The sequence below is a fragment of the Dryobates pubescens genome, chromosome 13 (genome assembly GCF_014839835.1).
Source record: "Dryobates pubescens isolate bDryPub1 chromosome 13, bDryPub1.pri, whole genome shotgun sequence".
NCBI classification, from domain to species: Eukaryota; Metazoa; Chordata; class Aves; order Piciformes; family Picidae; genus Dryobates; species Dryobates pubescens.
Window position 1 is genome coordinate 19,890,679 of NC_071624.1, and position 26,451 is coordinate 19,917,129.

The window sequence follows — 26,451 nt, forward strand, 5'->3', positions numbered from 1 at the left end:
CCTGGCGGGCGGGGGGGAGGAGGAGGTGGCGGTGGTGAGGAGGAGGGCGGCACGGAGCCACGGCCGTGCGCCCCTGCCAGGGACCCCGCGTGCTGTGGCGGCGGTGGGCGCGCAGCCAGACCCCCGTGGGCCGCGGTGCGGGCGGGCTGAGGGCCACTCGCCGCCGCCTCGGGCTCTCGCAACACCAGGAGCCGCGCCGTCCGCGCCGCTGCCGGGACTCCTTCCCCAGGCAGAGACGGGGAGAATGACGGAGCTCCAGTCCGCCTTGCTATTGCGGAGACAACTAGCAGGTAACCGGGCTAGGGGCCCGAGGGGAGGAAAGAAGGCGATCCGTTGCGGGAAGGAGTGAGGGGGTGGGGTGGCAGAGCGGCAGGGAGGGGAGTGGAGGCCGGCTGGCCTCTGAGGGGCTGGGGCCTGCGGTGGGGGAAGGGTTGCCGGCTCGGAGGAGGGGGTGGGCGGGCGGCCGGCGAGGTTGGGGGAAGGGGGGGAGGGAAGGGGAAAGGGGAGATTATGATACCCAACCCCCCCCCCCCGTCGCTCTCCTGCCCAGCCGGGAGCTGAAGGAACTAGGCCGAGGGGGGGAGGGGGAGCCTGCCTGGCGATCGCTGCCAGGGGAGCCGGGGGGAGGGGTGCGGAGGGCCGTCATGGCTCGGGGGGGGGGAGGGGGGAGCGTTTACTTCGTCGCTCCTGTCCCGGCAGGGAAGTGGGGCTTGGCAACGGCCTACCCGCTTGTCCCGTGCCACCCTCCTCTTTCCCCCAGCCCCGCCTGGCAGCCTCCCCGATCTCTCGCGGCCCTGCCTTTCCAGAGCAGTGGGAAGAAGGGAGCTGGAGCTTTCTTTCCCGCAGCGTGGGGGATGTGTGCGGGGAAGCCTCCGTGGTGTGAGGCGATATTTGTCAATCCCCGTAAAGAAGCGGAGGAGGGAGTGTTTACCCCTCCTGGAAACGGTACTTCAGGCGCGGGGTGAAGAGCCGTGCTGCGCACACCTCCTGTGGGGACCTGAGGTGCCCCCGTCCCGCTTCCCCTCTCCGGCTCCCACCTTCACCTCCCGTGCTCTGTGCCGGGGCGGGCGGATCGGGAGGGGAAGGCTGCTTTCCCCTTTGTTGTCAGGAGAAGGGCCGGGGACCGCTGGCACTAACTGGGGGGAGAGGACCGGGCAACACGGGAATCCGGGTGGATCGGGCCGGCTTTGCGGGGGGGGGAGCCGCAGGGAGGGGCGAGGGGGTCCGCCGGGGGCGAGAGGGCAGGGCGGGATGGGTGCGGGGAAGGAGGAGTTGGGAGGCTGCGATCGGAGACAGGAAGGGCCGGAGCGCCAGGCCCGCGGCGGAGGGGAGCGGGGTGGCAGCTTGGCTCCGCGTCGCCACTCGTTGTCTCGTTCCCCCGCCCTCTCCCTTTGTCCCCGGGCGGGTGGCTGGGCGCGCTGGCGCTGCCTGGGCCGCTGCTGCCGAGGGGACCTGGCTCGGCCGGGCCCGGGCGGGCGCATGCGCAGGGCCGCCCGGGCGGCGGGGCGCACAATGCAGCTCCATGTGCCGCTGGCTGCCAGATTTAAAGAGAAACGACCTACAGGCGGCGAGGAGCCTGCCGCCTCTCTGTCCCCCACGGTACTCCCGCATCCTCTGCCGTCTGGATCTCTGAGGCCGACAGAATGCAATCCCCCCGAGGAAACGCACAGGTCTGCCCGGCACCTGGGGCGAATCTGGTTGCCTTTTTCGGCCCTTACGTAAAAGTTGCCTCATACCCAGATAAGGAAATATGTGTTAAGTGTATCTAAACTCGGACAAATAGAGCGCTGGCTGAAGTTTGCGTGGCCATACAAAGGGACAGGGTCACAAAGTGCTACGGGAATTCCCGGAGGAGGATTTTGGCCTGAGACCTCAGTTGTGTCTTGGAAAGCGTGAGGGTGGAAACCAGCATTGTTCACAGGAAGGAGGTGAAGTTGCGTAACCGGGTCTAGCAAGCTAGAAGATGTGCTTCCAGCACGATCTTCTAGTTTTAGTTGGTAAGTTACCTAGTAGCACACGGTTACCTAGTAGCACAGGATTCTTTTACCCCATTGAGGTGACATTAAAACAACATACATACTGCTGAACACAAGCAGGTTGTTAGTGACTTTGTGAGGAGTCTGCATGTGATGACAGTACGGGTAAGCTTACTGCAGGATCTCCAGACTGGATTTGATGCAAAGCTGCTCTTCTCTATAAATGATCCCTGCAGGGAAGCAGTAGTGTGGAGTGGTTGCTCTCTAACTTGCTAAAAAAAATACTAAGATTTAGTAACCTAATAGAGTTCTTTGGCTGGCTGGAATTTCTCTTTGATTTGACTAATTGTGCTCCAAGAAAGAAAGTTTTGACATTTAGCTGAAATCTCTTGATAATAAGTATTAGCTGTTGACTTTTGTTATGTAGGGTTGTTTTTTTCTTTGTCTTGTGAGGTCTTAAGACCTTCTGTCAGCACAGGGTGGTTGGATGTGTAAGCAGACTTGTAGACTTAGATTTGGAGGCTAATTTCTGTTTATCTTTCTGAAGGCTTCATGTGTAATGGTTAAAAACTGGGAAGCTTTTCCAGTTGCCCCTATTACTGACACTGATTCAGCTGTAATTTCTCAACTACTGTAAGTATTTGCATGTAACATCCAACTCTTCTGTGGGGTTTTAGTGTTTTCAGTAATATTAGTGCCCTTGGTATCCTTTCAAACTACCAAAAACAGATAGAAAAGTAGTTGTGAGTGTGTGGTGAGTACTGAAGAAGAGTCTTGAACTCTTCAAAAGTCCCATCTGGAGTAACTGACCTGAGAAGGAAAATAGTTTTTTCCATGTGTGATAACCTAAGCAACATTTGAACAGAGCTGAACTAGACTTGCACTGCTTTGTTTGATGGCAGGCTACTTGAAGTTGCAGTGCAGATGGTGTCTGATCTTCCTTCCCTACTGCTGTCTTCTAAGTCTCAACTGCTCCAATATGCCCCTTTGTTTACACCTACACTGCTCAACATTGTACTATTCACTCCCCTGGTGGGGCTGATACTTCACTCCTCCTGCTACATGCAGCTTTGCATTGTATCAGGTGTGGTGAGTCACTGGGTTGTGTCTAGTGTTTGGGATTTGGAGGACAGGAAACAGGCAGTGGATGAGAGTTACATGATCTAAACTAGCTTAAATTGCTCTAGATCACTTATCACATTAGCATTATTCAAGCACAAGAGATCTGAAGTGAAGCTGTTAGACTGGGAGCAAGACATCCAAAAGTGGAGGGAGGCTGAAGGAGGAATTTGAAACCCATGTAATGGTGGAGCAGCAGTTGAGGAATATAGAAACTCCTTTACTGGATGAGACCCAAGGTGGGAGGGGAAATGACAGGAGAAGAAATGAAAGTTATAAAGTAGTTCACATACATTGGCTCTTAATAAAGGCATTGTGGGGAAAAAAGGCATTTTAATTTTTGAAGGCTTTGTTAAAGAGAAGGTCAACTAGCACTTCCTGGTTGTCAGAGAGACTTAAAGGCAAGGCTCTTATAAAAGCAGGGAACAGAATTTGCCAACATAACCTGGGGTTGCTCTGTATATGAAGACATTTCTATTTTTTCTGGAGCGAGGTGGTTCACTCTGTAACTTGAGCAGGTAATGCAGCACAGCACCATATATGCAACATGCTTGTCAGCCTAAGTGGCATGTTCTGGATGCTGCCAATACTCTAAGAGAAGGGATATGCAATGGCAGCCACAAAATAGAGCCTGCAATTTGGATGGTTTGTTTTTTTTTGCTTGTTTGTTTAAAGGAAGTGGTGAGTGGGGATCTCTGCCTAGCAGTGCCAGTTAGAGCTGAGGGAAGGTTTGTCTCTATGGATATGTGAAGTTAAATAGCTGTTCCTTCTCAAATCAATTTAATTGTAGAAGCTTCTGGAAATGTCTCAAAATTCAATAAATAGCTTTGTTCTTCCAATGGTACTTTGCTTTAAGGAGAAAGGCACTGTGTGGATTGGCTATAAGGTGAGATAGGAGCCATGACCTGGCCATTGCTCCTTGTGGGTATGGTGCAGAAGAAAATCAAAATGTTACATGCCTCTGAATTTCAAAAAACATCTACACCAAGCATGTGGATTGGTATAGCTCTGGATCAGCAGGGTTCATCCCCAGGGAGATGAGGGGGGAGGATAAGATTTGTTCTCTCTATAGCCCCAAACTTACTGCTCTTTAAAAAGAGACAGCAGACAACTGAGAGTGTAAGGCTTCCCTTCCACTTTCCACAGCTGTCAAACCCAAGGGTTTGCAGGCAGAAGCATTTCTCTGAATGCTTTTATTTCATCTTTCTACCAAATCCTTGCTGACACAGACTTGTTGAGAGTAGGCAGATTTGTCTAGTTCAACCAGGAAAATTATGTAGGCAGGACACATTAAATGGGTAGTGCAGTGAAACCAGAAGTGCGAGTCCTCTTTAGCATAATAGCCATGGAGCACTGGGAAGGGGGGAATACCCCTGCCCTTCCTGGCTGCAGTTAGTTGTCTTGTGCATATTTCCCAACTTAGGATACAGAAAAATCCACACTCTAATACTCTCTCCCAACATGAGAAACATGGCATTATTTCAATTCAAAGTGTATTCAGCTCCTATTTTAAAGGAAGAATGTCTTAATTAACAAATCAGAAAACTCTGTTAAACACTAGTTGTGACACTTCAACAGTTTTTACTTCCTTGAGTGGAAAACTTGCAGTGTAATGTTGAGCTAATTGAATTTCTGGCAATTACATGGGATTTGCTTTTAAAATAGTAGTGAATTCTGAGAGAATTAGGGAATTAAGATCACTTTATAAATAGAAGCTGGGATGGTAGGTCTTGAGTGGCTGGTGGTACAAGAAGCTTTTGTTTACAGTTGAGCGCTGGCTGCTTACTGGCTTACAGTAGGTTTGTCAGAGATAATCATTTGAACAGCACTGATCTGAAGTATTGAGTTGCTGCTAGTCTGCCTGTTTTCTTCCTTGGAGAGAGGCCTCTTTGTACAGTCAGTGATACTCTGCATTTTCCTGAATATTTAAGACTCCAGGGTCCTGGACATGTCAAACTTAATTTCAGTATCACCTGAAATGCTATAACCCCCTCTCACTCCTGCATAATTTTTTAAAGACCCCTATTTTTAGGTAACTATCAGTCTTCACTGCTGTGGTGATTTTGGGAGTGCTTAGGTCCAGCATGTGTGCCACTCACCTTAATGCTCTTGCAGTGTATTATGGCAGGTGAGATAATCCTGTTTCTTGTGAGGCTGCTACCTTGCTCATGCTGACTTTACAATGGTATCATAACTGAAACGTGTTCTCTTAGGGTTACTAGAGTCCGGGCAGCACAAGCAGCCTTGATTTCTGCACTGCAAATGACATGATGGATGTGATTTGTAGCAAACTTCACTAAGTGCTTGTGTTAATTTTCCAAATGTTCCTCTTGCAGAAGCAAGGTGAACTCTGCCTCTTCAAAGAAAAGTATATTTATGACAACAGTCACATGAGCAAAAATTCAGGGATGCTGACAGTGAGGCTTAGCTCAACCTCACAATGGAGTGGCTTGATGACTCAACCAGTTGCCTGAACAGGATGAAGCAGCAGCAACCTACTTGATGAACTTACTCCTTGATGGGGCAGCTGTAGTCAGCCAGTTGGCTCTAGCTAGCTCAGCTTAGGTTGTTTCCCTCAAAGGTTAGTATCTCACCAGAATTTGAGTTCTTTTCCTTTTCTGCTTCTCCCAAAGCAAGGCATTGTAAGTTACACCAAAGAATGAACATCTAACAGTGGAATGATTTCTGTCTGTTGCATTAGAATGGTGAATGGGAAAATGCTGCTGAGATCTTGAGAAGTAGGGAGGAAAAAATAATTGTATTGAGACAATACCTTCGTTAAAATTCCTGTTTTATGGATGGAGACTTTAATCACACATCTCACAAGTCCCTTGCTCTGTGGCTGGTAGTGATTCCATCTGTGGTATTGGAGTTAACTGCTGAAGAACTGGATATTGTAAGGGTTTGTTGATTGGTTGACAATTTCTTTTTAGTTTAAGTGAAACTGATCTAAGATAAATGAAGAGGAGTGAACACTCATAAAAGCACGTATTAGAATTCCAATGGATTCTGCCTTGACTCTTCTGTGTCTTTGTTACTTTTTTAAGGCAAGAAAGGCTAGGAATAGAGCACATACATCCAACTTGTACAAACCACAAAAGGGACCAAGTAATTCTGTCTAAGTAGTTTTTTAGTTCTCCCAATGGCCTTTTCTAAGCAGTCTGAAAACAAGTAAACCTTGTAGGTACAATTGGTAGGCATTAAAGAGATACTGTGCTGAATTTGCTTCCTCTGGTGTTTAATGTGATCTCTCTCTTGATCTAAAACACAGCATTTTGTTTGTAGCACAGTGACTGGATTCTAACACAGTGGAGCTGCACTGGAAGGTGGCTGCCATTCTGAAAGCATGAACTAAGCAAATGCCAAGATAAGTGTGCAAAGTTAGGTGCCTGGAGAAAGAAGAGCAGGTGGCTTGGGTGAGGAGGGGGGCACGTGATTCCTGGAGCTCAGTGTCTGCTTTTTGTCCCAGCATATGGGAACAGAATCTGGGTGACGCTTTGCATGCAGGCTTGTGCTATCACCATGCTGCACCAGCTGTGCGCTGTAGTTTTCAGTGGTGTGTGGGTATCTGCCCTTAGACTGGTCTTGGCAAGATCTTTTGCCTTCAGAATTTAGTGGATCTGAGCTTTAGGCCACTCTGCAAGTGTAAGTGTTCTTATCTGCTTCTCCTTCCTGCTCTCATGTCCAAGGCATATCAGCTGGAAGGGAGATCAGATATCCAGCCCTTGCAAGAACACTAAGTATAGCAATCTGATTGAAATAGGCTTTCACAAAAATAACTGATCTCCTGGGTGTGAATGTTAGCAGTGCTGCTATGAGCCTAGAATGATAGAAACCCTTGGTGAAGGCTTTCCCATACAGTTTTTCTATAGGGGAAGTGTTAGTCAAGGGAAGTCTATGTGCATGCAGTTATCCCAGTACCAAGGAGGTGAAACTGGAAGGTTTTGGATTTTTAGCTGGCTTGTACTTTGTACTGATCTAAAAGATGCTGCTGTCAGGAGTCACTTTAAGAAATGTCTTAAAACTCTGCTGAATATCAGCTCAAATCAGGATCTGCAAGCCTGCTATTCTCATTATAAGTGAGAGAAAAGCTGGAGAATGTCCTTGACTAGCACAGAAACTTAGCATGTGATGAGGAAGGCTTCTGCTGAACTCTTCAGATGTTGACATCTCATTATGGCACAGTCTTGTGATCTAGCCTTTCTAGTGTATTTCGTAGAATCTCTTCCACAGTGGAGAACCCACTCATCCCACAGCTCTTAGCTTTAACAGTGCTGCTTCATGACTGATGTGTGTATAACTGCTCAGAAGATGCTTGGATGGACTTTATTTGTGGCTTTGGTAATTCACGGACAGCTGTCGAAGTTGGTTAACTTCTGCTGTCCATGCTTAACTCAACTGATAAGACTAGCAACTAGGGTAAATCCTAGCAGCTGTATGCAGTAGACAGTAGGTGGGAGAAATAATTACTTGTAGACTATAATTCATCTGACCTCTTCCTGACATCTGCTTTGGAATGAGATAATTGGGGTTTCAGCAAGGTCTCTGCTGAATGCTGCTGAGAGTGAGTCTCAAATACAGGCAGTTCTGTGTACCTGCCTAATACTTGTCTGGAAACACACATCAGGAGAAAATGAAGGTGTTGCTGCTGTACTGAGGGTGACAGAGGAATGTGGCCCAGTGCTGCACATTACTCTAGAGCAAACCACTGAGTGTTTCCTGGGGACATACTGCCTTGTTTCCAGATGTGGGCTTCAGAATCCAGGGTTGTTCTCTCTTTAATTAACCTTGTTCTTCCCTTACTCATACCACTTCCCCCTCCAAATTCAGACCTTTCTGGGAAGGGCTGATTTGCTTTGGTGTGATGTGGTCTGTTTTGTTTGCTTGGTTTGGTGTTGGTTGGTTTGTTTTTAACAGACCTGTTGTTCAACCTCCATTTTAACCTGAGGGATATAACTGCTATATTCCAGTGTGGTGGGATACATAGCCCTAAGAGGAGAGACTGAGGGAGCTGGGGGTGCTTAGCCTGGAGAGGAGGAGACTCAGGGGTGACCTTATTGCTCTCTACAACTACCTGAAGGGAAGTTTTAGACAGATGGATGTTGGTCTCTTCTCCCAGGCAGCCAGTACCAGAACAAGAGGACACAGTCTCAGGCTATGCCAAGGGAGGTTTAGGTTGGATGTTAGGAATAAGTTCTATACAGAGAGAGTGATTGCCCATTGGAATGGGCTGCCCTGGGAGGTGGTGGAGTCATCATCATTGGAGGTGTTCAGGCGGAGACTTGATGGGGTGCTTGGTGCCATGGGTTAGTTGTTTAGGTGGTGTTGGATTGGTTGAGGGGTTGGACACGGTGATCTTGAAGGTCTCTTCCAACCTGGTTTATTATTATTCTAGTGTGCTTCAAGCAGTTGTTCTTCAGGAAACAGTTACTCTGAATTTCTACCAAAATGACATGATTTCTATTAATTTGCACATATGTGCTACACTGACTGCTGAGAATCTTAATTCTGGAAGCAGAACTATTGAAAATTTCAAACAATAGTTACAAAATTGAAAGTTTTTCATCAGTATATTTTGTATTTCCAGTGTTCTGTGGAAGCTGGTTTGGACAGGAAAGTATCCAGAACACCACCTTAATCTTGAGAGAAAATTCTTCTGGGCTTAGCAAACACAAACTTAGGAGCAACTGCTCCACAGTTGGAACTGTTTCTGAGTTCAGAGGCTTGCCTAACGGCAAACACATCGTGTGGAGGGGGAAGAGACCTTCCTCCTCTGTACGGTAAGGCTGGACATTGGAAAAGGACAGAAAAGGCTTCTGAGTGCTGCAGAATGAAAATATCTTAAAATAGATCATCCCTGTTCTTGCCTGCCTTTGACTCCCAGGTAAAGTGGTGCATGGGAGTAGATTGTGGGCTAGGTAAACTGGGCTGCCAGACAAGCAGGGACAGCTGCTGTCTGGGGTCTAATTGAGGCTGTGTTTATGAGCTGGCTTTGAAATCTTTTTGAGACTGATGTCTAAAGGAGCACTGACTATGTCTATTGGTGTCCACCTCCACTGATTTACAGCCAACTTTTTAAGAACCAAGATGTTACCAAAGACCTGCAAGCTTCTGGTTATTTGTCACTTTTCAACTTGGTAGCTAACCAAAACTTCCAGTTGCTTGCTTTCAAGTATGCTCTAACTCAGGTGAGCACTGAGCTGCACAGCATACCCAGTCAAGAAACTGTCCTTAGCTTATGTCTAGAATAATGGGACACCTCACTGGGTACAGAAATCCAGTTTGTCTAGTCAGGTTTCTCTGGTACTGAAATTCAGTTAGAGGAGCTTCTGTCTCTTTGCTTTGGGCTAGTGCTGCCCTCTTGTTTGCAGAGCTGAGCTTTGGCCCTCACTAGGAGGCTGATTGGGAGTGAAAACTAAATATCAATCAAGAAATACCAGCCTTGGCCTCCATCCTTCTAAAACCTGCTGCACTGTGCAGGTCCTTGGAAGGCTCTGAAGGTATTGCTGAGGAGATGGTAAGCAAAGCACACTGCTGCAGCAGTGCAGGAAGCTGTAGCACTACACTGAGGTGACCTCTGTGAGCAGCTTTCTTGTTAACTGACTGTGCAGCCTTTCCTGGAAGATCTCTGAACCGAGGGGAGAAATGGGTTTGTAGAAGTCTGTAAGGCTGTCCTTACCAGCAGGGCATGATGCTTGAAGCTGAGCACATTAGTTGCCAGGTTGAAGCTGAGTCAAATCTAAAGCTGCTACTGAACTGGTTGTCTTTACTGCTTCAGTCTCACTCCAAGATAATTAGTGTCATGAGATGAAAACTGTTCTGCCTTAATTGGTCACTGCTGAAGTGGCTACCAGGAGCATATCTTGTGCTACATTTTGTCTACACCTTTTGTGCTTGTGGAGCAAGACAGAACTTGATGAAGGCAGATAGTATGGAGACCTTTGGGAGTACATCTGTGCAAGGAGATCATGTTACTTTTACCGTTATCTTAGCCCTAATCATCTAGAATTGGAGGCTTCCAGCTGGCTGTGCAAGCAGAAGGGAGAGTCTTGGAAAGCATAGCTGACTTCATGTAACTACATAAGTCACAGCCTGGGTTATGGAGAAGGTGGCTAGAACAATGTGCTTTGGGCTGTACTGTTGTTAGAAGCTCCTGGACTAGTGCTGAGACTCACAAAAAAAGCAACCAGCAAAACCCAAGCCTAGTATCTAGCAAATGTGAAGCTTCGTATGGCCTGCTCATGGGAACTGGCAGTCAGCTGGATGACTTCTCCAGAAGCCTTAGCTTGGACTTGGGCTGGACTCAGGGCCTCAATCCATGGGCTGCATAAAACTCAACCACTATGGAGTTTACTGAAGAGGCTGCTATTAAAAATAATGTATAACCTTACTTTTTTGAGTGTTTTGTACGGCAAGGTGGCTTAACACACTCTGACATGTTTGTGTGTGGTGGCTGGCAGGGCCAAACGTTAAGCTGAGAAGTTTAGATGCCATACATAGCTGCTCCACGTACCCATGGGGTTCTTTCTGCTTAGTCACTTTTGTCAGTGCTGTTTTGCTCTTGGATTGGCAAAGGTCTCTCGGCTTGTATAAAGGCAGTTTTAATGAGTGTGGGAAAGTCAGTATCTTGGTGTGAACTAAACACTGAACTGGAAGCACAGTTTATGGCAGTGTGTTGATTCAAGCTTACGGCCATGGTGACTTAGTTCAGCCTTGGTAAGAGCTACACTGCTAAAGGACCGCCGTGTGGTGGGTAGATTGTGTGGGAGAGTGGGCATTGGCCTTTAGAGTCTGCTCTGGACTTCAACTGCTCTGTTGGATTACAGACCTTTAGTCTTCCTTACCTCCCAAATTGGGTATTGGTTGAGAACTGGGTTTAAAGGAACTGAATGTCTAATTTATGAGCAGCCACAGGATTCTGTTCCCAGTATGGTGCTGCTTGGCAGCTCTCCAGGTTTGTGCTGCTTTGGCCATTGGCTGTTGCTTGAGCTGCGGAGGACTCTACCTGAAACTGCCTCTAGACTGAATGCAAGAATTGTTTTTCCTTTGGGAAGAAAAAAATCTGTTAATCTATCAGAAATGCAGAAAATATTGGCAGAAAGACTAAACCATAGAGTGTAATACACAGCAGGAGCAGGTAAATTTGACTCACTTAGTCATGGATACCATGGGAATGTGTCAATGTGCTTGTTTATGTTTTTAAAAGTAAAACATAGCTGTAGCTAAACAAAAAATCTCACAGGAAAACTAGGGGGGTAAAAAATGTGGAAGGATATGTTTCTTTGTAGATGTCTGACTTCTCTGCTTTTCTAGGGCTTGTAAGCTAGATCTTCAACAGGGTTTTGGAGAGGACCTTTACCAAGTGTTTGTTCCCCCTCTCCCTGCCTGCAGGAGGGAATTGAATCCTCTGCTTGGCAAAGCATATTCCTCATCTCTGTCCTCCTATCCAGGCTGCAAGTGGTTAACTGCTGTAGTTGGTGGGAAATGACAGATGCAGAGAACAGGTGTCTCATTTTTCTGAGTGCCCTGTCACTGTCACCAGAGGCTCTGGTTGGTGGACAGCAGTCCCTCTGCCTAGCAGCAGCCCTCTGACTGTGTGATCCTCTCGCCATGGTGGAATTGCTGTTCATTTGGTATTTGGGTGCATGGATTTCACTGCTGTGAGTCTGAACTCGTGAAGAGATGGGTAAGAGAGAGAGGGGTAGTTAACTAGTTAACTTTTCTCTTGTGCAGCATTGGCTATAGCCATGGGGGAAATGCCAAACCCTAGGCTTCAGTATTTACAGGTTTTAATGGGTAGCAGCTCTTAGCTAGCCGTGGTAAAGCAGCCAAGGATGATGGTTTTCACATCCCAGTGCAAAACTTTCCTGAAACTCCCTTTTTTTTTTTTTGTCTGCCAACCAGCAGTTCAGCATAAATAATCTGGATGGAAAAGTTCATTTTAACTTGCCTATGCTAATTCTTCATACCACTAGTGGAGAAGGGGCCTAAGCTTATGCTCATATAGCCATTGTTTTACTGCAGACTAAAGTATCTGTGCAAGCACTGGCTATTTGACTATGCTTCAGTATTGTGGCTGCAGAAGGAAAATTACAACCTTTTACAGGCAAAGATGCCCCCTTCTGTGAAAAAAAGCAACGTTCTAATTTGCTTTCTAGGCAGCATCCACTAAGCAGATTTCCATAACTGCAGATTTGTGTCAGTGGCTGTCTACAGATTTTCTGCATTCCAAGCATTGACATCCAGCAATCTTACTCCTCCTTGTAGGATCTGTTGCAGTATAGTGCTGTGAGGTCTTAGGTATGAGTCAGAGTGCAAGAGCTGGCTTTTACTGGAAACAAGTACATGAAACACATTTCAAAAGACTTGAGGATAAAGAATGTTTGGAGGCTGAGACTGATGTAAAAAGAAATTTGAAATAACACGAACCAGGAAGCAGAGAAGAAAATGTGTGGTGGACTTGAGAACAGTGTGGTATATTTAGATAGAGGCACACTGAATTTGCTAGAGTCCTAACTCCTGGCAGGCTTGCTTACAGTCCTATCACTGAGGAGTGATAACTGGCAAACAATAAAGAAGCTAAATGTGAGCAACTTGAGTTAAAGCAGCTTAGACAGAGCTTGGCATGAACCCTGTGGAAAATTCAGAAATCAGGGAGCTTGTGTTTTGGAGGCTTCAATTCAAGTCTGAAAGTTGTACAGTGAGATACCAAAATCTAGTATTTAAACTTTCCAATGACTGCATGAAAAAGCAGGTTGTGTTCAACTACTGATGTTGTGGAACTTTGAATACCTGTTGCTGGAGGAATATCTGTAGTAGGGAGGTAGTAAGTAGTAAGGAACTTGAAGTCATTTGAGACGCTTGCCTAATTGTTCTGCCCCTTTGACCTAAAATTAGAGCTGTTACTCAAGCCCATGCTGCTGTTTCCACCAAATTTCATAGATGCTGAAGGGCAAAACTTGGCCTGCTCACTGGCCATGCTGTGGGTTTTGGTTTTGAGGCTTGGTCTTGGTTAATCAGCCCACAATAGCACCTTTTGTTTCAGGCACTGTCATGAGAACAGATGATTTGGTTCAGTACCTAAGTCTTTGTCCTGCAACTTGGAGAAGGAATGATTGATCTCCTCTGACTAACCCCCTGCTGAGCAGCTTTTAAGAAGAGCCCTTCCAATATATTTTTTGGGATTTTAGCATTGCACTACCTCTGTGAACAGATTTGACTCTGAATTACCACTGGCCAAACAAAGTTGGTATTCCTGATGTCTGTTTCTCCAGGACCTTGGTCCTACGGTGAGCTGAGCAGCTTTTAACTTGCATGGACTTAGACTCCTCCGTTGTAAGGTTTGAACTGATTACTGCTTGCTTTCCCCCCTCCTGCCCCTAAACTCTGCTTTAAATAGTTTAAGAATTTAACTGGCAAAGAGTGACTGCAATCTTATGGGCAAGTGGGTTTGGACTTCCTGGTAGCCTTTACTCCATAAAGGTATGAGGTTCTTCTGAGAAGTCCTTCTGCATGTACCTGAAGGTATCACAAAGGCCTCTGAACTCGGCTGTCATTCCTAAAAATCAACACAAATTGCATGCCTTGGGTTTACCAAGGGGGGTGTTGTAGACCAGCTGTACTGTAGAATATAACAGTGAGGGAAATACTATATCAAGAATTGCAACTTGGCATCAATATGGCATTTTTAATATGGCAGTTTTTAACTCATAGGTATCAGTTAAAAGGCATTCCCCCCCCCCCCCGCCCCGACACATCCAAGGTGAATTTTAGGCAGAACTCCTATGAGGTATTTATTTTCAAACCTTGTCCTTTTTCCTGGAGCCAGCTGAAAACAGAAACTCAATGGAGTCTATGTCTAAGCCTGGCTTTCTGCATGGCTATTTCCAGCTAAGCCTGCTACCTGGCAAGGGCTGCATGAAGTAGCCTTGGAACTTGAGTCCTATGTTGCTTATCACTAGTGGAAAAAAGTGTGAAGCAAAACAACGCACAGCCCCCAAAACCTTAGCAGCTCATCTTCTGTGCTCTCATCTAGTAGTTCATCATGCAGTAAATTGTTGTCAAGGATGCACTGGACACAGGTCTTAATTTTTTATTTTTTTTTCCTTCAGAATCTGAAAGCATTTAAAGACAGCAGGGTGTTAGTTTTAAATAGAAACATAATGTGACTTCGTTCCTTTCAGTTTCTAGAGTTGGAGATAGACTCTAGTTTGGTCTGGCTCCCCAGGGTTCTTGTAAAGCAGTATGGCTTTTTTTAGTAGAAAATCTGTTTTCTGACTTGGGCACAAACCCATTGGTGTCTGGTCCTAAACTTCTAAGGTGTTTTGCTCCACCTTCTCCAGAGGGACTTTGATAGTTGAGAGCAGCTAGTGGGTCTCGGCTCTGGCAGCATGCTGTTGGGCGTGGTGGGGAGCTGAGGGTCTTCACCCAGGCCATGAGTCCCTCGGTAGGTGCCAAGTCGTGTGATGTTTTAGTCGGGTATAGAGGTGTGAGCAAGACCAGCAAATGCGTATCAGACACTAAAGTCACTCTTAAATTCTTTTTCCTACACAGAGCTCAACAAAAATCCAGTGGAAGGCTTTTCAGCGGGCTTAATAGATGACAATGATCTTTATCGATGGGAAGTCCTTATTATTGGTCCTCCAGATACACTCTAGTAAGTACTGACACTTATACAGAACCTGGATTTTCTAGTTCTACTTTGGTCTAAGTGAGTAGAAGTTAACCTGAATCTTCATACTAAGCTAGGTGCTGTTCTGTTGCTAGTAAAATGCCTGTAAATAGCTGACACTGCTATCAAGAAGTTGTCAAGTGCTTTGCAGTCCTGGGAAAATGCAACCCTGATCCTTCATGCTTGGGTAGAAATCAGCAAACAGGCTCTGTTTAGAGGCAGCTTGTTTCCTTACCCTTCTAAGGCAGGTATAATCCACTATTTGCTGTTATTGCTATGAGGCTCTAGTTTAGCTGCCAGTACCATTTTGAACTGTTACAACTTCATGCTGGTGGTTGTAGGGAAATACTGAAACGGGATGTAGCTGGGAAAGTTGCAGCAAACCATAGAATTAGCCTCAAGGTCTGTCACCATAAGATGAGAGAAATTCCTAGTGACCCAGACACCTTCAGTATTCATCAGATTTGAACTGTTGGCAAATAGTGCACTGTGGGCTTTAAAGAGCTTTTCTCTTTATCCTAAGGTCTGGGGTTTTGGCATGTGAACACAAACCCATGCAGTTCATACTGTAAGTTGTTTTTTGTTCTCCTGGGCCTTAAGTTCACTAAGTCTTTCTTTTTGCATTGCTAGATCATATAAAACTGAGAGAACAATTTCCTTCTCATAAATGTTACATGCATGCTCTAGCTCCTGGGAAAAGGCTCTGTGCCCAGAAGAGGTTAGGTTTAAGTGTAGCTCTTGATGAGTCCTATTCCCCTTCATTATGCTCTTCCAGTGGTAAATTACTGTTACAGAAAGCCCAGTGACATTTACCTGAGTCAATTTTATTTCCCACTTGAAGCTGTTGCATGCCTCTATCTCTGGACTTCTAAGTAGAAGCTCAAGCACAGTAATCAAATTGCTTAGCTTCTCAAGCTCACTGCATTGTGATTCTCAAGCCTTGCACAAGATGAGTTCTCCAACTTTGACTGCTTTTGAACAGCTCCGTTACATTCTCCTGGCCATTTATATAAATACTGTTAGTAAAGAAATCCTGCTTCTAGCTGAACCCCTTCTTAGATGTTAAAAACTGCAGTAGTATTGTTTTTTTCCCATTTCAATAAGGTGCTGAGCTTGTTTTGAGGCTCCCTTCTAGTCCCTGGTTGCTGCTTTTCAGAGTAGTAGTCTACTGAATTCTTCCTCCCTCCTCTGTTTATGATGACATCAGAACACGAGAGTTGAACTGAACCAGGTGGTTCAACAGTTTCAAACTTTAGTCTTGTTCCTGCTCCTACTTTATTCACGATTTACCTAAAAAGACTTCAGACTCAGAGCACAAATCTACTGACCCCTTGATCAGCAATATTGCTGAAAATGGCACTGATCTCCTTTAACTGACAGTTGTGCTTCGTTAACTGGTGTCTAACGTGTCCAATTCAAGAGCTGTATTTATGTGTAGTTAACAAAATCTGGGGAGGAGCAGCTGAGGGAGCTGGGGTTGTTCAGCCTGGAGAAAAGGAGGCTGAGGGGAGGCCTCGTTGCTCTCTACTGCTCCCTGCAAGGAGCCTGGAGACAGGTAGCTTTAGGATCTGCTGCTTTAAAGAGGGAAAGAACTGTTTCACTTTGAAAGAAAGGACTGAAGTGGTTTGGGACTACCAGCTCTCCCTTGTCCGGCCTAGTAGGGGTGTTGAAGTAGCCAGTGTGTCTGGAGTTTTTACCCTTCCCAGGAATCTTTAGAAACTGCCTGCCTTTTCTAAAACTTGTGAAAAACAAATGCTGTGGGTTCAGATTCCCTCAGGTGCTTTATCCTAAGAGCCAAGTCATACCTAATGCATTTTGGGTTTGGCTTGGGTTTTTTGAGAATTGTATAGCTTTGCTTAGTGGTTGTGAAACTTGGTATTTTCCAAGCAGCCTGTGGGCTTTAGATGCTGGCTGCTACTGCTTTGGAAACACAGTGGGGAAAGAGCATTGCATCCAAGAGCTTTGTCTTTACAGCAATTCTTTTGTCTCTGTGGCTGCTGAGGAGTGGCTTGTCATGCTGCACATCTTGTGCTTCTTGGTTGGCAGATTACCTTCCAGTTTTTGGAATCTCTGCCTTTGCAGTTTCTAATTTCATTTTTCTTTTCCAAACACCAATGACAAGTGCCAGTGACTGGGCACATGTCAGAGTGCTTGTAGTTACTCTGTGTGTGTATATGTATGGAGTTATAGTACGTTAATAAGGTCTCTTAAGGCTTTCTGTTTAAGAGACTTTCCCACATTTGAAAAGGGACTGTCCCCAGATATTAAGGCCTGGATATTTTTACAAACCACAATGGACTTGCCTGAGTTAATGTGCTGTAACTCCAGCTAAAACACGGATGTGTCTCAACTCTTACTGTTCCCCATTTCAGTGGGTAACTAATGCTGAACACATTGCTGCCATGTTGAGTCCCTTTGGCTTAGTGTTGAAAAGGTACTTTTGGAAGCCTTTTTCAGAAAAGTAGACATGACTATAAAGCTTTTAAATTTCCCCCTGAGGCTCACTGCTGCAGACTGATAGCAAGAAGTTAGGACTGAAGTGCATAGAGGAGGAAATTTAAGGGGTTGTTCTTGAGAAGGGAGGTTATTTGCAATAGATACATATTTTCCCTGTTAATATACTAGGAGGAGAAGTTAAGTTGTAATTCCAGATGGTAAATTCCTTGGCAGTGCTTTTTTTCTGTGTGTAGCTTTTCCCCTCTGGAACATCATCCTAATTCTAAAAAAGCTGGGGAGCTGGCAGTATCTTGTGAAAGGATCTTCTTAATCCATTTGCATTGCACATGGAAGCGCTGGTGCTGTTCGTTATCAACACGATGTTAAGCTGTGTGAGGGGTGAATTTAGACTTTGATATATCTGCAAGTTCCAGTCTTCAGCTTGAGCTTACAAGAGACTCTACTGAGATATTTTTGCTTCCCCAGTGAAGGTGGTGTGTTCAAGGCTCATCTTACTTTTCCAAAAGACTACCCGCTGAGGCCGCCAAAAATGAAATTCATCACCGAAATCTGGCACCCGAACGGTAAGGAACGGCAGAGCTTCGACCTCCTCCTGCCATTAGGAGCTAGAGTGCAGGGGGGACAACTGGATACGGTGCTGCTCCTCTTAGAACTGTGAAACACGGCGTTTGCTTTGCCATCTTCACTTCAGAATGAAGCGGTAACCATGGTGGAGTTTTTAACAGAGCTGCTCTGAGAGGCTGCTCCTGGAAGGAGCTTCTTGAATTCTTGGTAGCTGTTCAGTGATTTTTTGATTTTTCCCAAGTGTGCAATTCCCATCTGAGAGGCACCTTGACTTCCAGCTGCCTTCTGCTTTACCTTCTAATATTTCACCTTGGTATTACTAGTTTGGCAGTTCAGTCTAGAAGAGCCAAGGCTGTCCTCTGGTGAAGCATGAAAAGAAGTAACAGCGTTTTTTTAGTCCCTCCAAAGACAAATCCTAATATCTCCTTTACTTATGGACTGCTGGCCATAGACAGGAAGGTAAAATAGAACAGGAGAAGGTTTTCACTGGGAAGGAGGAATGTGCTTTAGTTTCTAAAGTAATTATTGACGTTGAAAGCTGGGAGGAGACCCATCCAGTGCTCCTGGGTTAAGGGACAGAGGGAGTGTTTTCCTGCTGTTAGTTTTCAGCTCTGGAAGTATCAGAGCGTTTGTCAGGTGGCTTCAAATTCCAGGAGCTAGCTATTACAATATACTGCAGTAACATCCATCTGATGCTGTTGCTGTGGGAAAAAATCACTCTAGTTTGCTGAACTTAACAGAAAAAGCTTTAGTGGAATCCTGAATAGTCTTGAAAGCTGCAGCAGCCTTATTGTTCCTTATGTGCCCTGTCTGCCTGAGGTCCAAGCATCACAGGCTTCCTTGGAGCCCTGTCCGTACAGATGCAGTTTTGCAATGGTTAATGACTTTCCTTTTTTGTATGGTGTCTTCACTACCAACATTCCAGCCTAGCTGGAGTGAAGATGAGCAGCTCCATAAGTATGCTGAAGCCCTGCCAGCCTGTTGATCATGACTGAAAAACGCCTTGTTCTGTTTTGTAGTTGACAAGAACGGTGATGTCTGCATTTCAATTCTTCATGAGCCTGGAGAAGACAAATATGGGTATGAAAAACCTGAGGAACGCTGGCTGCCCATTCACACAGTGGAAACTATCATGATTAGTGTCATTTCCATGCTGGCAGATCCCAATGGTGATTCTCCTGCCAATGTGGATGCAGCGGTAAGATTTTCTTTTCTTGGTCTGCTGCTTGTCCTCTTTACCATGGGAACCTGCAACAGGCTGCCCAGGGATGTGGTGGAGGCCCTCTCCCTGGGCACGTTCAAGACCGGCCTTGGTGTGGCCCTGGGTGTCCTGATCTAGTTGGAGGTGTCCCTGCCAACCCAGTCCATGTGGAAGTGGGTGTAGAGTGGGTTGAGAGCAGCCCTGAGAAAAAGCCCTGGGGTGTTGGTTGCTGAGAAGCTCCCCATGAGCCAGCAGTGCCCTCAGGCAGTGCAGATGGCAGCTGTGTGCTGGGCTGCATCCAGAGGAGTGTGGGCAGCAGGGCAAAAGAGGGGATTCTGCCCCTTGACTCTCCAAGGACTGGACCACCTCTGCTATGAGGACAGGCTGAGGGAGCTGGGGTCGTGCAGCCTGGAGAAGAGAAGACTCTGGGGGGACCTTAGAGCTTCCTTCCAGTAGCTGAAGGAATCCTACAGGAAGGCTTTTCATCAGGGTGTCTGGAGACAGACAAGGGGGAATGGTTTGAAGCTGAGGCAGAGCAGGGTTAGACTGGAGCTGAAGGAGTTCTTCAGTATGGGGTGGTGAGTCTCTGGAATGGGTTGGCCAGGGAGGTTGTGGATACCTCCTGTCTTGAAGGTGTTCAGGGCCAGGATGGATGAGTCTAGTGGAAGGTGTCCCTGCCCATAGGAGGAGGCTTGGAGTAGATGAACTCTGAGATCACTTCCATTCTGAACCATTCCGTGATTCTTGCTTGACAAACAGTAACTTCTGGAAGACCCTTTTATATCACAGGCTGCTTTTTTGGGGGGGAAAGCAGTCATGGTGTGAAACAGAATTAGTCCTTACCCTGGAAAATTGCTAACAGATTGCAAAGAAAAGATGCTGTCAGTTTTCATAGGCAGTGCTTTAACTTCTATGCAACGAGACATTTATTTATAGTAGATAACTGGTGCACAGATACTTAATGGATGAATTTAAACTTCTTCAGCCTTAAATTTAGGGAAGCTGGCTGTAAAATCCTGTGTGGATGTGTACATGGAGTGGTTATCTCTGCCATTAAATTTATATGTGGAAGTTAATCTCTTCTGCAACATTTTTGGTTCCTGCTATGCGTAGCACACCAACATTGTTGTTTTGGAAGATTGATTTAGCTGTTAAAAAGTTATTGAATGTGAGGAGAAAATGTGGTGGGGTCCTTCAGTGTCATGTTGGTGTGACTTTTTTGCATTCACCTCTCTAGAGCAGTTGCCCAGGATCATAGATGAAAGCAGTAGGTTTGACTCATAGATTCATGAAATGGTTTGGGTTGGAAAGGACCACAAAGCTCATCCAGTTCCAAACCTCACTGCCAAGTGCAGGGACACCTCCCACCAGCTCAGGTTGCTCAAGGCCTCATCCAGCCTGGCCTTGAACACCTCCAGGCAGGGGGAAGCCACAGCCTTCCTGGGCAGCCTGCTCCAGTGTCTCCCTAGCCTCAGTGGAAAGAATTTCTTCCTCATGCGTGCTTTGAGAATGTGCTCACAAGCTTCATTGGGCATCTGGCCTTGAAGTCCAGAGGAAGTGTTGTGCCAGATTGGAGTGACTGGTTAAGGAGTGATGAACAAGCCTGGTTTGTGGTTAAAGACCACAGTCAGTCTATAGTGAGGGCTTTGTCCTGAGAGAGGTGGAAGTGTTTTTATGCAGCAGTGTCCCTGAGCATGGCCTGTCCTGTGTGGGTATGTAAGCACATCACTCAGCTCTGGAAGAGCTGCATTCATAGCAGAACAGCAATTGGACTGATAACCATTTGTGGTGGGGAAGGCAAAAATTGTCAGTTTTGAAAGGGAGTGGGGGAAGAGACTTGAGGCCCCACTCAGGTAAGGTATGCCAGCACACTTTGAATTGCTCTTGACTTGCAGTTCAGCAGTGACCAATCCACGCTGTCCTCTCACAGGGAAGTTCTAGGGCTTCTAAATAGGACAGTGAGGAGAAGGGAGATGGTAATCTTAAGATGCAGAGTTTTGTAGAGGCATGCTAACCTGCTCTGTGAAGCTAGTGATGCCTTCCCAAAGGTCTAACTGCTGCAGAGTGAGTGGGAGTGGAGTTTCCTGAAACCTTTGATCTCCTGTGATTGTTGATATTTCCAGATGTGGAAGCTCATCATGAAAATAGTCTCACGTGGAACAAACTTAATGGGGGAAGAAAAGCAAACACAAAGCTGCAGTGAAGAATTCCCAGTTTTAGCATTCTTTTGAGTGTTAGACCTCCCCTTGTCTCACCTTACTGGTAGAAACAAATCCTCAGACACGTGGATGTTTTCTGCTGGCAAACCTGAGAGCCCTGGAAGGAGCAGGTTGCTAATGAACTGCTAGAAGTACAGTCAGAGTTCCTCAGCTGACAAGCTCCTGTATGTTGAGTGCAGCTGCTCTAACACTGGAGAAAGCTTTTACATTTAGCTTGTCACCATCCCAGCATCAAAGGCTCTGCTGTGCCCCACACTCTGCTCTTTGTGGAATGATTAATTATTTTTATTAAATTTGTTTGCCTCAGAGCTGTTAGGTAAAAAAATCAGGAATTTGTTTATGTAAACCTTAGGGTAAAGCTTGACACTGTCTTGATGAGACATGATGTTTTCTAGTCCAGTTTGAAAGAACCAAGAACTGAAATCCAGATCTGACTGAAGACAGTACTGTGGTGTCACTTGGGTTGTTAAGAGCTGTTTTTCTGAGCATGGTAATAGATGTTCCAAGTAACTTTTAAACTCCATGTGCTGCTCCTGCTGGATTGTCAGCTGCAGCCTCTTCATATTCACCAGAATACTTATCAAGGTAATGAAGAATCAGCAACTCAGGTGCTGTTATTTTGAGCTGCTGTCAAGATGCTTTCCACTTGGTTGAATAAGTGGAAGTTCAGTGCAACAGCAGTATTTGGCAGTTACTAAAAGATAACCTTGCTTAGAACCTAGTTTTAAGTGAGTTTAGAGCATAAGGGATTACAGGCAGGTCACAGCATTACAGGAACAGAGGATATAGCTGCTCCCTAGAGAAAGAAATTATCTCATGGCTCTTGGAGCAGGACAACAAGGGACAGGAGCATGAACAGATACTGGGAGAAGTGAGCAGTTTCTGACTTAAAATGAGAGCTTTTTGAGAGATTGTTGACAAATTAGAAGCTCTTTGCTATCCAGCTCTGAACACTGGCTTTATAGAGCTACAGGTATAAAAGGTAGAATCTGAAGCTCAGAGAGAAAACAAGTTCATGCTTAAGTTACCTTCTGTGGCCTGTCCTGTGTCCCAGTCCAAGGAACTGAATGCTGGCTATATTAATTGCTGGGAAGAAAATCCAAACAATTACTAAGCAGCTTTATTTGTGCTTTCACTGGAAGGATAAGAGCTGCTGGCTTTGCTAGTCTGGCAGTGTGCTGACTGGCTAGGTGTCTTGGTTTAGAGCTCACTAGGTGAGCTTGGAGATGGTAGCTGCTAGGATATGCCAGTTCTCCTCAAATGTGCTACAACCTTCATGCCAAGTTGGGGCTGCAAGTGTTGTGTGCTAATAGCTTTGGGTAAAACTGCAGTGGTTTGGTGTTGGGGTTTTTAACCCTTTCCCTCACCCCTGCAGTAAGAATGTGTTGCTGGTATCAAAAACTAAGACCTGTAGGAGTGGCTTCATGAACTAAGGAGTTCTTTATACTTTCCCACCACTTCTTGCCTAAAACAGTACCCAGCATGTCTCCCTCAGCCAGGCTGTATGATGCTCTTGTGCTTCCAGCTCACCAAGAGGCTGGCACAAAAAGCTCAAAACTTGCATGTTTTCCTGTGGAGGTTTTGGGATTCTGTGGTGTGCACATCTCTGGGTGCCTCTTGCTGTCTTCCTGTCTATCTTTTATCTTTGTTTTTCATCTATGCAGTTCTGAAATTAGCTCCTTTTCACCAAGACCATCCCCATAGTTGTGCTGAGTGGTCTGTCAAGGTTGGTCTTGTGGAGCCAATATCTTGCAGCCATGCCTAACCAGAAGGTGGTGTCTTTCTCAGGACACTGTGCCACTTCTGAATACTGTGACCTCTGTGTTGCTGTCCTGGAGTGTCCTGGATAGATGGAACTACCCTAAAAATCTCACAGTAACTACTGGCTCCACAGTAGCTGGGTCACTTCTCAGCACTGCAGTTGAGGATGTTTTCTCTAACCTTTAACAAGAACTTGTGGTCTGCAGTTGGAGTTTGCTGCTACTTTGCAGGCTGAAGTAAATAGATTTCAGCCTAGGTGTTGTGATATACAGGTAGCCACCAGGTTAGTCTTGAAAAATGCCTGAAATCTAAGGGGGAAGAGGCTGCATCCTCACTGGCTGGTGAGCAGCCTGCAGAGACACCCACAACAAGCTTTCAGAAGTGTTGACTGTTCTAGGCTTCCAGTGACTAGCTCAAGGACTGTAAGCAAATGTCGGTGTTTCTAGATGGCCAGTGCCTGCAGACATAACCACTGAGAGCCATCCTACAGCTTGTGCCTGATTGTAGGACTGACATCTGAAAGCTGTCTGTTCCATTACAGAAAGAATGGAGAGAAGACAGAAATGGAGAATTCAAAAGGAAAGTTGCCCGCTGTGTAAGGAAAAGCCAAGAAACTGCTTTTGAGTGACACTTATTCAGCAGCTAGTAGCTTCACTTTTTTCAGGGTAAGTATCCTTCTCAAGACAAGTCAGCTGCCCCAGCTGAGGATCTCCTGCAGAAGTGCTGAACTAATTTTTCTTTTTTTCTCAAAAAGCTAAAAAGCCAAAGCCCCAAATCTCCAAAACCAACCCCCAAACCTTTCTTGTCAGCTGCGTGGTCCCTGTGGAGTTCTGTGCCTGTATGTGATACCAGAGACTAAAATCGGTTTCAAGTGCAGGAGCAGCCCCTTCTGCCAAGGCTGTGGGGCTTCTCTTGCATTTACACTGTTCAGAAGTTGAAGTTATTCTATCGGTGTTGGTCCTGCTTTATTCATAGCACTCAGGGCTGTAATCAAAGAGGGGGAATCATTCCTTCATTTCCACCTAAACATCAGGAAAATCCTATTTGGTCTGATGGTGCTGGAGCCCTGGAGCTGGCTGCCCAGAGAGGTGGTGGAGTCTCCCTCTCTGGAGAGCTTCCAAAACCCCCTGGCCATTGTGACCCTGGGCAAGCTGCTGTGAGTGCCTTGCTTTAGTAGGGGGGTTGGACTGGGTGATCCCCAGAGGTCACTTCCAACCCCACTGTGCTGGGGTTCTGGGATTACTGTGAAGAGTGGGGTTTTTTTGACTCTTAAAAACGTTCTTGCAGCTCTGTGGAGATACCTTGCAGGTGTTGGTGGCATTTTGCATGTAGGTTTGAAATAAGTCACTGGTGAGGTTGTTAGGAAGCTTGCTGCAAGTCTGGGTGGAAGTTTTACTAGAATGTCTGTCTACAAGCATATCAGAAAGGATCAACTGAGCTGTTGCCCTTCAATAACATCAGGAAAGGTGGAAGGTTTTTTCCCCAACCAAGAAACATTTTGTGCTGATGAAGGCTTATGAATAGCTTCAGCAAAGCCATGATATTTTGGAAACTGAACTGAGAGTCTGGACAGATTCTAACCTGAGAGATGCTGATGGGATATGACTCAAGATACCAGCTGTAATTAGAACAGTCCCATCCTCGTTTGAATGAGACTTGTTGTAATAATAATGAATAAAGCTCCTGTAAAAGAAACTATTCAAAGGTGGCCCTTAAGTACCTGGCCTTTGGTCACTTTAATCTTAGTGTGCCAAGGAAGAACTTCCTAAGCTAGCTAATAAATGCCCAGTCTTACTTTTGAAAGCAAAGCAGAGCTTCCTGTCAAAGCTCCTTTGCTCAGTGATTGCTTTGGCAGGTGAAGTGGCTTGAGAAGCCTGGAGTCATGAGTGCTGGTTAGCTCCAGGGTATGGAAGCTGGGGAGTGGGCCAGTGTGTCACTGGTGGTTGTTTACAGGGCTTGCACTGTCTGAACAACTGCAGCACCTTTGCTAAATGCTCCTGCTAGCGGATTTTTCTTCACCAGGGTTGTACAGGAGATCCTCCCTTTCTCATCCTGCTGTAAGAACTGTGGGGGTTGGGGGTGGGGGAAGGCTCCATCTGTGACATACCAGCACTGCAGTGTCTCCTCTCTGCAGGAATGTGTTGATTGAGCAGAGCTTTCTCCAGTCCAGTGAGAAGCACAGAAAAAAGCTTAATATTGATAAAAGCCTAGGCAAAGGAACTGAATGTTTTGTACAGCTGCCTCTAACTAGAGTGTACAAATTAATGCAGCTGTCAGTGTTTTCTCTCTGTGAGAAAGGGAGTAGCTGTGAGTAATGCTGCAGAGTGTCCTTAGCTAACCTCAGCTCTGTTGCCATGTCAGACTTGGCCATGGTGAAGCAAGGCTCGTGACAAGTATTCCAGTAATTGGCTGTGTTGAGAGGTTTTCTAAGTCCTGGTGACTCCTAAGAAAGTGATGGGCAGTGAATTGGGTGAGAAGGGGCCACAGAGCTGGTGCACAAACATAGCCTGGCTGTGGAGCTACGGTGTCCCTGCTGTGCCATTTTGCTGCCACACCTGCCTGGGGAAGCGGAGTCCATCCTTCACAGTAAGTGCTGCACGGGAGCTGCGGAGTTGTAGCCCTGTGTGGGAACAGTCCAAGGTCTCCACATGGCGCTTGCAAGCAGCAGGAGTAGCAGGAGCCTGCCAGGCTGATAGCTGAGTGAGTTCAGCACTCTGGGTCTTCAAGCCCAAGTCTGTCGGGTGATGAGGTGGGATTTGAGCATCCTCTCTCCAGAGGTACGTAAAGTTCTTGCACAAGTGATGATATTCTCCTTGAGCTGAAACACTTTAACATCTTTACCATAACTGAGGATGATAAGGGGGTTTGTTTTAATACCTGTGGTTTCTTTGTAGGTCTCCAGTTGAGAAACATGGCACTGTTTTTTTCCTGCACTCTACCCACCTATTGCTGGACTTCTGTTGTTACAAGTTGGCAAACACTGGCTGGAACTGGGCTGCAATAAAACATGCCAGTTATCAATGCTGACAAGAGCCTAACAAGTGCCAACACGAGATGATTACGCATTTTGAAATCTAATAAAAACTGCTTTAACCTTCAGGAAGAATTGTAAAGATGTGTACATAGCACAACATGATCTGGATAATATATTTACTGTCCATGTACATCCACACACCCACCTGTACCACCCCATGCTCTCTGTAGGTAGGAATAGAATAATGGACATTGGAAAGATTTTAGCAGGTTTTCCTCTCCCCTGTTGGTTGGTTCCTATCAGTTTAAAGAAAAGCAACAACCCAACACAACTTGTGACGCATGTTAAACTATAAACCAATTAGGAGAAAGGTTTTGGGGTTTGTTTTGCTTTTTTTCTTTCCCACCCATCTTAATTTTCCTTGGACCCATTGAGGCTTAATTAAAATCTCTTGCTTATGGAAGTTCAGTATCTTGGAGGCAGGGGGGTGGGGGGGTGGGTGGGTTGGA

General features: G+C 46.0%; 1 protein-coding gene across 2 annotated transcripts; it reads left to right on the forward strand.

Moving 5' to 3' along the window:
• UBE2G1 (ubiquitin conjugating enzyme E2 G1) lies at window positions 1-26,067 on the forward strand. Of its 2 annotated transcripts, XM_054166469.1 has the most exons (6): window positions 1-290; window positions 14,649-14,751; window positions 17,689-17,786; window positions 18,807-18,985; window positions 23,510-23,633; window positions 25,863-26,067. In XM_054166469.1, the coding sequence occupies exons 1-5, from the start codon at window positions 245-247 to the stop codon at window positions 23,594-23,596; spliced, it is 513 nt and encodes a 170-aa protein (XP_054022444.1). In that variant the 5' UTR covers window positions 1-244; the 3' UTR covers window positions 23,597-23,633; window positions 25,863-26,067. The 2 variants fall into 2 exon arrangements, with proteins under 2 accessions (XP_054022444.1, XP_054022445.1); XM_054166470.1 differs by lacking the exon at window positions 1-290 and having other exon boundaries at window positions 14,646-14,751; window positions 17,694-17,786.
• The last annotated feature ends 384 nt before the right edge of the window (window positions 26,068-26,451 follow it).